Here is a 14,016-nt window from a genome sequence, read left to right as displayed (position 1 = left end):
CTTCTGGTCCTGATTTGCATACTATAAAAACTCATCATACCACACAATTAATCCATAAAATAAATTGCTTGTAAATAAATTACTGGTATGGACGATAAACCCGCACCATACTTTAAATAAATGTAAATGTGCGGTAAAATAAATTCATAAATTAAAGCTTATGTATGGGACGTTAATTCCACATCATCCCTTAAATAAAATTAAAGTAAAATAAATTCATAAAGTATGAGGGTTAATTCCACATCATACTTTAAGTAAAAGTAAATTTGCGATAAAGTAAACGTGCTTGTATGGGCACTAATTCTGCTCCATACATTTAAATAAAAGTAAAGGTATGGACGATAAACTCGCGTCACCCTTTTAAATAGATACTATTATATGCGTAATGAACCTACACCATACAATGGATAAAACCGCCACTATATATATATATTCATAAAGTATATCAGTATTATAAATAAATAAATATATATATATATATATATACGCGCACACTTTATATAACGTGTTATATTATATTACCACCTTTCAATATTAATATTATAATTATATATATATATAAGATAACCATATATAAAAGTAAATAATCGAATGATAAGGATGTGTTCTGTGTATATGCATGCTCCCAATTGCATATGTTCTTTTCTTTTTGCCATTATAATATATTAAACCAAAAACAGCTTTCCAACATATCTTATCATATTAAATTGGTTTTGTGCATGTTTGAATTCAAGCCTCTGCTTTTCCAATGTCACCAGTACACCTGCACTAACCTTACTATGTATTAAATATTGTAAAGAAATAATAAAATAATGGAAAAGTTTAGAGACAAGGAGCTTATCCTTCCAGTTGGTTTGCTCGTATATCTCTCTAGCAGACCACAGCTCATTCACTACTTTTCTTCCTTACATCAACATAATGGTTAGTAGTATAAATAATAGTGTAGCACAAAAATTATACCTGAGAGCTTCTCGTGTTGATAACGTGTTGTAAAATGAACTGGAATATGTGCGGATATTGAGTTGCACGTAAAGTAGATGAGACACAGCATTTAACGAGGTTTGGCTATGCCTACGTCCTCGAAGAGCAGCAGCAGTAACTTTTCCACTATATAAAATAATAGGGCTACAACTTTAGTGTTTACAATATGTGTGGCTCACTGAATTTTCTCTCTTGGAGAATTTCTCTCTGCTCTCTTTCCTCTCCACTCACTCACCCTTTTTCTTCCTTCTCTTCCTCTTCTCTGCCTGACTCTCATTCTTCTCTCACCTGGAGGTGTCTGTGCAAAGGCAGGATAATGCCTTATTTATAGGCAGATTGGGGGAGGTAGCTAACCCACATGAATGTGCACTAAGGGAAAGTTGCAGACAAACTTTACCCAAAGTCTCCAAATGAATAGTTAGTGGACTCCACACAAAAACCTTTACAACAGTTCAAAAGTTAATGCATATCCAATCACTAAATTTTGGTTCATTAAAAATGTAAGGGTTAATGACCTAAATGGTCCCCTACAGTATCATTTTGGTCCACCAACTAAATTTTTTATTTCAAACGTCCTTAAACCTTTTATTTTGTACCAAAATGGTCCATCTGTGACAGATTCCATCACTTCTGATCACGCGATGGCCACGTGACTGAGTTTTGAAGGGTATATGCGACTTTTTGAGAAGCTTTGTCGAAGGGTATGACTGAAAAGGTCCCTCAACTATTGCTCCAGTATCTAAAATTTTCATTTGAACCGTCCTTCCCCTTTTTTTTTTTTTTTTTTTGGTATCAAGATGGTCCTACCGTCAGAGTCCATCAATTTTATTGTTATTTATTTTTGTATTTATCTTATTTTAAAATTTTTAATTAATTTAAACAATAGAGAAAAAAATATTACTTTTTAAGTCCATGTCATAAAAAAAAAAAAAAAAAAAGCCATGTTGGTGGTGAGATTCAATTTTTTCAATTTTAAAATTAGGTACAAGTTCCTATAATAGTTTCCTTTAATTTTTAATTATTGTTTACTTTTATAAAAAAAAAATTATTTTTTTATTTATGTGATTTTAATTAATTTAAACAATAGAGAATTTTTTATTATTAATTGTTAGGCCAGTCTCACGAAAAAAAAAAAAAAAAGCCATGGGGCTAGTGAGATTCAAAATTTTTAAAATTTTCTAAGTCTTATAATAGTTTCCTTTAATTTTTTATTATATATTACTATTTTAATTCACAGAGACATTTTTACTCTTCAATTTAACAATAAAATTGACAGACTTTAATAGTAGGACCATCTTGATACAAAAAAAAAATACAAAAAAAGGAGTTGAAGGACAATTCAAATGAAAATTTTAGCTGGTGGACCAAAATGATACTGGAGCAATAGTTGGGGGGACCATTGGGATCAATAACCCTTTTAGAGGAGGATACTCACCTAAAAATACGGTTTTGTCTCTCGATTTCACGGAATAATACACACACTTTGACGGATGGACCATCTTGGTACAAAATAAAAGGTTTAAGGACGTTTGAAATGAAAATTTTAGTTGGTGGACCAAAATGATACTGGAGCAACAGTTGGATGACCATTGAGGTCATTAACCCAAAATGTAAATCCAGCATGCAGCTGATCCCAATTTTTATAGTTGCCCAACATAAAGAAACCTATTTCAAACAATTATACTACCAAAGCCGCTGCAATCTAAAAACCCACTACGTAAATCCATTGACAAAACAAACCCATATCTCAAAGACGTGCAGCATGCATCAATAAATATCAAGCAAAAATTGAAACTTAGGAAAATTGGAATCACGGCATATTTTATATAGTTTAAGTTTTTTTTTTTTTTTTTTGGGTTAATGACCTAAATGGTCGTCCAACTATTGCTCCAATATCATTTTGATCTACCAACTAAAAATTTTCATTTCAAACATCCTTAAACTTTTTATTTTGTACTAAGATGGTCCATCTGTCAAAGTCCGTGTATTATTCCGTAAAATCGAGGGACAAAACCGTATTTTTAAGTGTGGTTATTTACTGTAGACGTCCCTGAACTTGGCCCCCAATTGCAATTGGGTCCGTGAACTTTTTTTTTTTGCAGTTACATCCTTTAACTGGACAAATAGTTGCAATTGGGTCCTATCGTCCAACTTTGTCAATTTGTCTGTCAAAATGAGGGGTAAAAGCGTCCTCTTGGGTCCGAAGAAAAAAACTGAATAAATAAATAAAATAAATAAATAAATAAACTTAAAAATAAAAATCCCTCTCTCTTTCGCTCTGTCTCTCCCTCTCTCTCTCAACCCATTCCCCCCTTATCCCACCCCCTTCAAAACACAGAGGAACACAGAGGAAGACCAACAACAACAGCGATAGAAATTGCAAGATCATTATATGTACAAGTGTAATGAGAAATCAATCAATCAAAGAGAGAGCTTGACGCCTGAGCAAATCGAATCGAATCTTATCTTTCTTCTTCTTCGATGGCTGTTTGTTTTCTGGGAAAAAAAGAAGTCTGTCCCTCAGTTGAAACTCTCACTTTCCCAGGAATGGTTCCAGTGCCAAAGAAGGACTCTTCTTGCTTTGCTGCCTTATCCAATCAATTCCTCATTATCCCATTTTGCATGCTGAAACTGGTGTGTATAGTTTTCTCTTGACACTTGTGTTTTCTGGATTTATTTTGTTTCTGGGTTTTCTTTGTGGCTTGAAATTATGGTTATTTGAGATCTGAAATTGTAGCCATGCTGGGTGTACTTGATTTGGTTGAAAGTATAAAGTATAAAGTTTGATATTTGTTGGGTAATTGATTTTCTAGACTTTATAGATGAAGATTGAGATGGGTTTAGGAGGTGGGGGTTGCGATCTGGGTTTTGAGGGTGGTGGGATAAGGAGGGGGAATGGGCTGCAAGATAGGGGGAGAGACCGAGCGAAAGAGAGAGGGATTTTGTAAATGACAAACTCAGGTTTATCAATCCCAACTCTAAAGGACAGTGTGGTTGTGGAGAATCTTTCATGACAACAGGCGGTAGTGGAGCTACTAAGAAGGTTTAAAGAACTATGGCCAACTCATGATGAACTAAGAAAAAGGATTGAGGGATTTTTATTTATAAGTTTATTTATTTATTCAGTTTTTTTCTTCAAACTCGAAAGGATTGAGGGCTTTTACCCCTCATTTTGACGGACAAATTGACAGAGTTGGACGGTAGGACTCAATTGCAACTATTTGTCCAATTAAAGGATGTAATTGCCAAAAAAAAAGTTCACATACCTAATTGCAACTGAGGGTCAAGTTCAGGGACGTCTACAGTAAATAACCCTTTTAAGTGAGTATCCTCCTCTAAAAGGGTTATTGATCCCAATGGTCCCCTAATTATTGCTCTAGTATCATTTTGGTTCACCAACTAAAATTGTCATTTGAAATGTCCTTCAACTCTTTTTTTTTTATTTTTTTATATCAAGATGGTCATACTGTTAAAATCTGTCAATTTTATTGTTAAATTGAGGAGTACAAATGTCTCTATGAATTAAAATAGTAATATATAATTAAAAATTAAAGGAAACTATTATAAAACTTAGAAAATTTTAAAAAATTTGAATCTCACTAGCCCCATGGCTTTTTTTTCTTTTGTGAGACTGACATAACAATTAATAATAAAAAATTCTCTATTGTTTAAATTAATTAAAATCACATAAATATAAAAAATACAAATAAATAAATTTTTTAAAAGAGTAAACAATAATTAAAATTTAAAGGAAACTATTATAGGAACTTGTACCTAATTTTAAAATTGAAAAAATTGAATCTCACCACCAACATGGTTTTTTTTATTTATGACATGGACTTAAAAAGTAATATTTTTTTTTTCTCTATTGTTTAAATTAATTAAATTTTTTAAAAGAAGATAAATACAAAAATAAATAACAATAAACTTGACGGACTTTGACGATAGGACTATCTTGATACCAAAAAAAAATAAAAAAAATGGAAGGACGGTTCAAATGAAAATTTTAGTTGGTGAACCAAAATGATACTGGAGCAATAGTTGAGAGACCATTTCAGTCATACCCTTCGACAGAGCTTCTCAAAAAGTCACATATACCCTTCAAAACTCAATCACGTGGCTATCGCATGATCAGAAGTGACGGAATCTGTCACGGATGGACCATCTTGGTACAAAATAAAAAATTTAAGGACGCTTGAAATGAAAATTTTAGTTGGTGGATCAAAATGATACTAGAGCAATAATTAGGGGACCATTTACGTCATTAACTCTTTTATTATTATTTTTTATTTTATTACAAGTGATTACGAGAGGGGGATTTACACAAATATTCATTAGGTGCTTGTGGGTTTTGAACATCTGCTTACATAGGTGAAGGTGAAAGAGCTCAACCAACTAAGCTATACCCCACTAACTATACAGTTTAAGTCCTTAATTTACCCGAAAAAAATGTATGATGAGTAAATTGATAATTAAGGTACAGTACAATATAAGGGGCAAAACGGCAGATGACACTAGGACTAAATTTAAAGAGTGTTGCTAAACGAACCCTAAAATTAACTGAGTACACCCTATAATCCAAGTTAATCCTAATATTTTAATCAAAATGTAAAATTAACTAAGTACACCCTATTTAACTACTAAAAATAGCCATAGTACAACACTCTAATACCAATCCTAAACCAGGTTTCTCTTTTTACTCATTGTGCCACCTTTTCAGATTTTGGATTTCATTAAATCTTTAATTTCGTAATACCAATCCTAAACTAAACTAATACTCGCCGCATTATTCGTGAGCATAAAGCAATACGAAGACTTTTCTACATATGATAAGGGTTGAATATAGTGAGTAAGGTGTACTTATTAAAATTCTATTTGTTTTACAATTCAATATATCATTTTTTGTCATTTTATATTAGGGTAAATTAGTTTGATAGTAAGGTGTACTTAGCTAATTTTAGGGTTCGTTTAGCAACACTCAATTTAAATCCTCTCATTTTACCTCTTAAGTTGGGTTTCGAATTATAAAAATTAGGCCCAATTTGTTCTGGACTCTAACACATATTGGGCCATATCCAAATGCTATAAATTTGTGAGTTCTAGGGTTTACTTGCTAAGCAACATTTGGGGGCCGCTACAGCTAGCAGAGAAGAGAGACATTTCAGCGGGAAGCCGCCATGGGTAGAGTCATCAGAGCTCAGCGTAAGGGTGCGGGGTCGGTCTTCAAGTCCCACACCCACCACCGCAAGGGTCCCGCCCGGTTCCGCAGCCTCGACTTCGGCGAACGCAACGGCTACCTCAAGGGCGTCGTCACCGAGATCATCCACGACCCGGGTCGCGGAGCCCCGCTCGCCCGAGTCAGCTTCCGCCATCCTTTCCGATACAAAAAGCAGAACGAGCTCTTCGTCGCCGCTGAGGGCATCTACACTGGCCAGTTCATCTACTGTGGGAAGAAGGCCAATCTGGTCGTGGGCAATGTGTTGCCTCTCAGATCGATCCCGGAGGGAGCTGTCGTCTGCAACGTCGAGCACCATGTTGGTGACCGTGGAGTCCTTGCTAGGGCTTCTGGTGATTACGCTGTTGTTATCAGCCACAACCCTGATAACGATACCTCCAGGTCTCTCTCTCTATCATCCTTCTGTTTTCGTTTGATAATTATATCCTAAGAACATTAATTAATAATTATATCGTATTTGATGAAATGTAGTTTGCTTTCAATAATGAAGCATGAAATATGACATTTTTATTGAAAATTCCCACTTGGGGTATGTTCATTTACAGACTTGCAGTCTTAAGTAGCTAGTGTTTTGTTTCTTGGATTTTGTTGAATTAGTGGTGTGGCTACGAACCTATATAATTAGTAGTAAGAGTTTTGACTTGGGTTGGATTATATTTGAATTTTAGTAGGGTTGGGTCTCAACCAACGTTTCATTTTATTGCAAGTGTGTGTTATGTGCTTTTTCTTATATTGAGATTATGATTGCTTTATATTCTTGTCTTCACTTTCTACCTGTGCAGGCTGTGGTTTATACTAATCCGATTTGATCATTCGATTTTTGACATCCATTACTGAATGTACTTTTCAGTTTAGCTTGTCATTAGCTTCTCTGTTTTCTTGGTCAAGGTCTTTTACTTGAAATGTTATGCATTGATTATCTTAAGGTTTTATGTTAGTTGTGTTTGTACAAATAATGGATGGTATTGGTGTGACATGCTTGCTGCGTTACTTTTAAATAACACGGTGAGGGACTAACTCGTTCTGTCTGTTTACATGTTCTTAACAGGATCAAGCTTCCTTCTGGTGCGAAGAAGATTGTGCCAAGTGGTTGCAGGGCAATGATTGGGCAGGTTGCTGGCGGCGGTAGGACTGAAAAGCCAATGCTCAAGGCTGGTAATGCATACCACAAATTCAGAGTGAAGAGGAACTGCTGGCCTAAGGTTCGTGGTGTGGCTATGAACCCAGTTGAGCATCCTCACGGAGGAGGTAACCACCAGCACATTGGACATGCAAGTACAGTCAGGCGTGATGCTCCTCCTGGCCAGAAGGTCGGTCTTATTGCTGCAAGGAGAACAGGAAGACTTAGAGGACAAGCTGCTGCCACTGCCTCCAAGGCTGACAAGGCTTAAGATTAATCTTATATTTTTTTGTTCTGATTTTGGACCGCAGAATCTTTTAAGAGTGCTCAACATCACCATTTTTCCTTATCTAAGTTTGCTATTTTGGTATCGATTACTTCGTGTACTAGTTATCCGAGACTAGCGGGTTTATTTCGTGGTATAAATTTTTTTTAGTTGATGGTCCATTTCAATCTAAATTTTGCCGGTTCCATGGAAATTAAGCCGACCAGAAGAATTTATTGCAGACAAAGGATACATGAAATTTATTTGAAATTATGTTGGAATTTATGGCCACAAAATTGAGTTAACACGATTCTAGCTGTTAGATCGCCGACTCTATGAATTAAGATTAATCACAATCTATTGAATTCTGTTCTCATTAGATACAAATTTGTAATGCATTGAAACAATCTCTGTTGGCCTTTAGGCTTAACTAAACTGCTTTTTATATTTTCCGTCTTCATTTTTTTCTTTTTACTTTTCTGGAGTGAATTTTCATTTCTCACTTCCCACGTAACAGAACTGTGACTTTAATAAAAGAAAAAAGCACTTTTTTTTTGGGTCAAAAAAAGAAAAAGCACTTGAAGCTGTTGCCTTCTTGGTCTTCTATATATTATATTCAATATTCCAAAATTCTTGTACCTGTTTGTTTTCTTCCTATAAAAATAAATTTGCATAATATTTAATCCTTATTTTCCTTCCATTTTTTTGTAAAACATAAATCATTACAAGTTGTTACTTTCCTCTTAGTTTAGTCCTTATCGCAGAAGTACTTGGCTACCAAGTTGTTGATGCACAGCAAAAGGAAATATGCAGCTGCTGGGAAGGTATCTTTCACTGTACCCTTGTGGACTTGTTTTGACCAAGTGGCAAGCTATGCTCTGCTTCCGTGCTAAGTAATTTACTATATATATATATATATATACATACTTTAAAAGAAAATGATCTTACTCTAAGTAATTGACTTGCACTTGACTTGAAATTCCACAACTTACAAAGTAGTCATTGCGGATATCAAAAGATCAGTAAGCAGCTATGGATCATCAAGAGAATAATGTGAAAAAGTTGGGCGTTGCCGGTAGAAGCTTAATCGATTCGGTCTTCTCTTGGTCTATGAAGGATGTTCTCAAAAAAAATCTTTACAAAAAACAGGTTTGTTTTCTGACCAATGTTTAATTTCTGTCATGTCATCCTGTTTTCTGAGCAATGCTTAATTAGAAAACTAGCTACAATGGGATGAGTTATGCATGTCGATTAAGCTTTGGTTGTGTCAACTTACAGGTGATGAAAATTCCTGAGACATTTTCGACGGTGACTAGTTACATGAAATCATTCATTCCTTCACTTGTTGAGGAAACACATGCTGATTTACTCTCAAGCATGATGACTCTGTCACAGGCACCTACCTGTGAAATTCTGGCTGTTAAAACTTCCAAGGGTCATAAACCTCCCAAGGACTTGTTTTATGATATTATAATGAAGGGCAGGGGAGAAGCCGCAGGATCATATGAGCCGCAGGCTGGAGATCTTATTGCCTTGACTGATATCAGACCAAAATGCGCAGATGATTTGAACAAGCCCAGAGATTCATATCTCATTGCGTATGTTCTTCGAGGCAGAGATAATAACCTCTCAATACTCTCATCAAAGCCTATCAATAAAGAAGGAGGAAAAAAACTTCTTGCTGTCTATCTAATCAACATGATGACAAATGTTCATGTATGGAAAGCTTTGAACTCAGAAGGGGCCAACACAAATTTAACAAAGAATGTGCTGCAAGTGCAACCCAATTCATCACATGTAATTTTTTTCTTCTTGACTCTATCTTTACTTTAACATCATGCATGCACATTCATTAGGCCTTCTTCATGTTTTCGAAACAAGGATGATCTACTCTGATTGCATTGTTGGCCATGCTTAGTTGCTAATTGATTCCCAAAGCCCCGAACAACAGGTTTATGTTTCTTTCTTACAGGTTGGGAATTCTTGTTCAATTTGCTTTTCAAAAGAAAATTTCTCTGCTGCCCTTTCAAATAGATGGCCCTCAATGGGCTCTGATCTAAATGATTCCCAAGAAGCTGCAGTTTTGAACTGTATCAGTTTGAGTAAATGTACTCACCAAAATACCATAAAACTAATATGGGGTCCTCCTGGGACTGGAAAAACCAAGACAGTTGCTATGTCACTTTTTTCCCTCTTGAAGTTGAAGTGCAGAACACTAACATGTGCTCCAACGAATATCGCCGTGTTAGAAGTGGCAGCGCGACTGTTGGGATTGGTTAATCAGTCTCTTGGTTGTGGAAAGTATGGACTTGGAGATATAATTCTATTTGGGAATGGGGAGCGAATGAAGATTGATAATTATGATGACCTTGTTGAGGTATTTCTTGATTATCGTATTGAAATTCTGGCCGAATGTTTTAACCCTCGGACTGGATGGAAACATTGGTTGGAATCAATGATAGATTTGCTTGAGGATCCACAGGAAAAGTACTTGTTGTATTTGAAAGAAATAAGGGAAAGAAGATGCGATGAGGATGGCAAAGATAGCAATAATCTTTTGACAACGATGAAGAGAGAGGTAATGACCGCAATCATCAATGATAGAAACTCAACAAAGGATGATGAGGATGATTTTCTGACCTTAGAGGAGTTTGTGAAGGAAAAACTTAGTTCAATTGGTAAGGGTCTGAAGATTTGCATGGTAAATTTGTACACCCACTTACCAACTTCTTGCATTTCACTGGAGGTTGTGAAGGCCATGATTAGAGCTTCGGATTTGCTCAGTTCTCTTAAAGCTTTACTGCAGGATGTTGGTTTTGCTAATGAAAGGTCACAATTAGTTCTAAAAGATTGTGTTCATACACTGATGTCGCTTCGTGAATTTTCTGTTCCTGATTTGAATGATTTGAAGAAAATAAGGACATTGTGCTTGGCAAATGCTTGTTTAATATTTTGCACCGCATCAAGCTCTGCTAAATTGAACAGAGAGAGAATGAGACCTCTAGAATTGCTAGTGATTGATGAAGCTGCTCAGCTGAAAGAATGTGAATCAGCAATTCCTTTGCAACTACCTGGTCTTCGCCATGCTATTCTCGTAGGAGATGAGAAGCAACTCCCTGCCATGGTTAAAAGCAAGGTTTCATTTTATCCCTTGTGCTGTTTAGTTTTCAAATTTTGAAAAGCTTTTATGTTTATGTGAATTTTGAACAATGCAACTTTCAGATTTCTGAGAAGGCTGGTTTTGGAAGAAGTTTGTTCGGAAGACTTGTACAGTTGGGACATAAGAAGCACCTTCTCAATGTCCAGTACAGAATGCATCCATCAATCAGCTTATTCCCAAAAGGGGAGTTTTACAAGAACCGGATATCAGATGGTCCAAATGTCAAGCAAAGAAGCTATGAGAGGTCTTTTCTTTCAGGAAAAATGTATGGATCCTACTCCTTTATAGATATAGTCAATGGAAAAGAAGAATTCGATCGCTGGCATAGTCCAAAAAATATGGCTGAGGTTGCTGTGGTCTGTGAGATTGTTTCAAGCCTTTACAGAGGTACGTTTTGGTGTAAGCTAGTGTAGATGTTCTTAGCTTTTTTGTAACTTTTTTTTTTTTTAAAATGGACCACAGAATTTACTCGAACAAAGAAGAAGGTTAGTATTGGGGTAATATCACCTTACAAAGCTCAAGTTAATGCAATTCAAGAGAGAGTCGGAGAATACAGTGAAGCTTCTGGCACTGACTTCTCCGTAAGTGTGCGAACTGTTGACGGCTTTCAAGGTGGTGAAGATGATGTGATAATTATCTCCACTGTCAGATGTAACGAGAAAGGATCTGTAGGTTTCGTCTCCAATGTTCAAAGAGCAAACGTGATGCTAACGCGTGCAAGGTACTTCTGTCATATTAGGGGTTTTACATGCAGCTGCTTGGGTTTAGTGTCTGAATTTTTGATGGTTTTTGATGAACTTCATCAATTGTTTTATGTCTGTTAGGTACTGTCTTTGGATTTTGGGGAACGAAGCGACTTTGATTAGCAGTAACTCTATTTGGAAGAAGCTAATTCTTGATGCAAAGAAACGCAAATGTTTCTATAATGCTCACGAGGACAAGGACTTGGCTCAGGCCATTGCAGCAGCCCTCATGGAGCTTTGCCAACTACATATTCTACTTAATGCTGATTCTCTGCTGTTCAAAAACGCCAAATGGAAGGTATGCAGCTACATTTCCCTTTCGTTCGAGTTCGACATGTCACCTAAATTATCAAGGCTTTATAGACTTCACAAATCTCCTTTGTTACATGTATAAATTATCCAGGGAGAGCTGAATAGGGGAACATGCCTTTTTAAAGGCGAATTCGTTCTGCCTTTAGATTCTGTGTTTTGCAGCATTTATTCTTCGTATATTAGTATTAGCATTAATCAATCTTCTTCCTGTATAGGTTTATTTCACCAAAAAATTTCAGAATTCCATGGAAAAGATTAAAGACACTGACATCCATCGAGAAGTGGTTTCCTTATTAACAAAGCTCTCTGACGGTTGGCGCCAATCTTGCAAGGATAAAGGAGTTATAGTTCATGGGGGGGCTTGTGGTCAGCTGTTAGAGAAGTATAAAGTGAAAGGGCAGCTGAATCTCATTTGGTCCGTAGATGTTCTCGAGGAGAACTCAGATTACGTCCAGGTTATGAAGATTTGGGATGTTCTTCCAGTTTCTGATACTCCCGAATTTGCGGAGCGGCTTCGGATCATTTTTCGTAGTTATACAGCTGATAAGATGAACCTCTGCCTGCTCAGATGTGTTGAGGGGTACGTATGCACTCACTTTTAATTTTTCTTGTGAATTTATTCATTGTGTACATATAGAAATTTAGCAGAAGTTAAAGTTGTATAGAATAGAACAGTACATTTGTGCTGATTAAAAGGTTTCTATAGACATGGCTTGAATCATCCATCCTTTGTTTCTCAATTGGTACAGAGACAAAGTTGTTCCGATGAGATCCCCGGTAGATTCAAGCAGTTCTTCCTGTGAGGCTGATCCTGTGGAGATTCTTTCAAAACCGTTATCTTCACTCAGTCTAACAGATGAGCCACAAACATCAAGTAGTGGGTGAGTGTTTACTCTGTACGTCTTCCATATGACTACATGTTTTGTTAAAAACTAGGTGGTATGTTAGGCTCAAGATTTTCACTCTCTTTCTAAATACAAGATATGTAAATGAACACAATTCTCTAATTTGGGCTCATTGATTGTTGCAATTAAGTACTGATTCTTTCATATAAATTATTATCAGAAAGAGTAACATGTCCACAAGGTCGAGAAAGAAGGACACCGGGTTGAGGAGGTAATCAAGCTTTGCTTAGTTTCCTACTTACCAGATAACATAGAAATGCTTCTCCATTTAAGCCATCTTTTCATAAATAAACTTTGGTATATTTTAACACAACTTTTGAAAACGGTGTGCAGCATAGCAGCAGCAGCAACAACAACAGAAGAATTAGAAGGTGTTGTACATCCGTGAGATGTCATATATATCAAAGTTTTAGCCATTACCTGATATAGAGAAAGTTGAAATATGTTCATCTTTGATTACTTGATCAAACAATTTCTGAACTATATGAATGAAGAACCAATTATATTACTTTATAGCATGCATCCATGGGTCCTTCCCCTTGTTATAAGGTGTTTAAGGCTCTAGTTTCTATCAACTTTGGTTCAAAAACCAAGAGAACTGGCACCGGAGCTAGAACAATGTCCACCAACCGTTGTCGAGAATATAAAATCTCACATAGTGAATTTCAAGCCTTGGACAACCTTGGACGACCACTCGTTGCCAATTATTTTGCGTTAGATACTCAACACTGACCAATTCAAACTAATTCAATCTAACAGGTGCCAAAGTTTCGATTTTCGTCAGCTAACATTAGTACGATTTAATATTTGCGCGACGAATAAATTTTCGTCACGCAAAAAACACTGATGCGACGAAAAAAAAATTCCGTCGCTCAAACAACATAAAACTAGCGCGACAAATAGATTCGTCGCGCAAACAATCTATGCGCGACTTAAATTTATTTCGTCGCGCAAAGGTAATGCATAAAAGCCCGGTTTATTTTGTTGGCGCCAAAATCTTGCGCGACGACAAAAATCGTCGCGCATGAATATTGCACGACAATTATAAACATTCGTCGCGTAAAGATTAACAGAAAATTGGCTCTCTTTTTCGGCGGTAAAAAAACTTGCGCGACGAGAGATTTCTTCTCAAAAGACAACTTAGCGCGACGAAAAAAATGAACCGTCGCGTAAGAAAACGAGGGTTACTTATTTTTGGCGCCAAAATGAAGGGTGGATAACATTATTTTTTGCGCGACGGACTTAAGTTTCGTCGCGAAAAGTTTAATGCCGGTGCGATTTTGCGCGACGAAAT

General features: G+C 36.2%; 2 protein-coding genes across 2 annotated transcripts; both read left to right on the top strand.

The window, feature by feature from the left end:
• Nucleotides 1-6,087: 6,087 nt before the first annotated feature.
• On the top strand, nucleotides 6,088-7,790 carry LOC117616585 (60S ribosomal protein L8-3). The gene is made up of 2 exons (XM_034345944.1): nucleotides 6,088-6,598; nucleotides 7,266-7,790. The coding sequence occupies exons 1-2, from the start codon at nucleotides 6,159-6,161 to the stop codon at nucleotides 7,606-7,608; spliced, it is 783 nt and encodes a 260-aa protein (XP_034201835.1). The 5' UTR covers nucleotides 6,088-6,158; the 3' UTR covers nucleotides 7,609-7,790.
• A 638-nt stretch (nucleotides 7,791-8,428) lies between these two features.
• LOC117612223 (uncharacterized ATP-dependent helicase C29A10.10c-like) lies at nucleotides 8,429-13,225 on the top strand. Its single transcript, XM_034340993.1, has 10 exons — nucleotides 8,429-8,751; nucleotides 8,881-9,399; nucleotides 9,575-10,738; nucleotides 10,825-11,149; nucleotides 11,225-11,483; nucleotides 11,587-11,803; nucleotides 12,033-12,397; nucleotides 12,567-12,698; nucleotides 12,883-12,933; nucleotides 13,056-13,225. Exons 1-10 carry the CDS (start codon nucleotides 8,635-8,637, stop codon nucleotides 13,108-13,110), a joined length of 3,204 nt encoding a protein of 1,067 aa, XP_034196884.1. The 5' UTR covers nucleotides 8,429-8,634; the 3' UTR covers nucleotides 13,111-13,225.
• Nucleotides 13,226-14,016: the final 791 nt, after the last annotated feature.

Source organism: Prunus dulcis, chromosome 1 (assembly GCF_902201215.1).
Source record: "Prunus dulcis chromosome 1, ALMONDv2, whole genome shotgun sequence".
In the NCBI taxonomy this organism is placed as follows: Eukaryota; Viridiplantae; Streptophyta; class Magnoliopsida; order Rosales; family Rosaceae; genus Prunus; species Prunus dulcis.
Note: the sequence above shows the minus strand (reverse complement) of the source record. Positions and strands in the feature narration are given on the sequence as shown.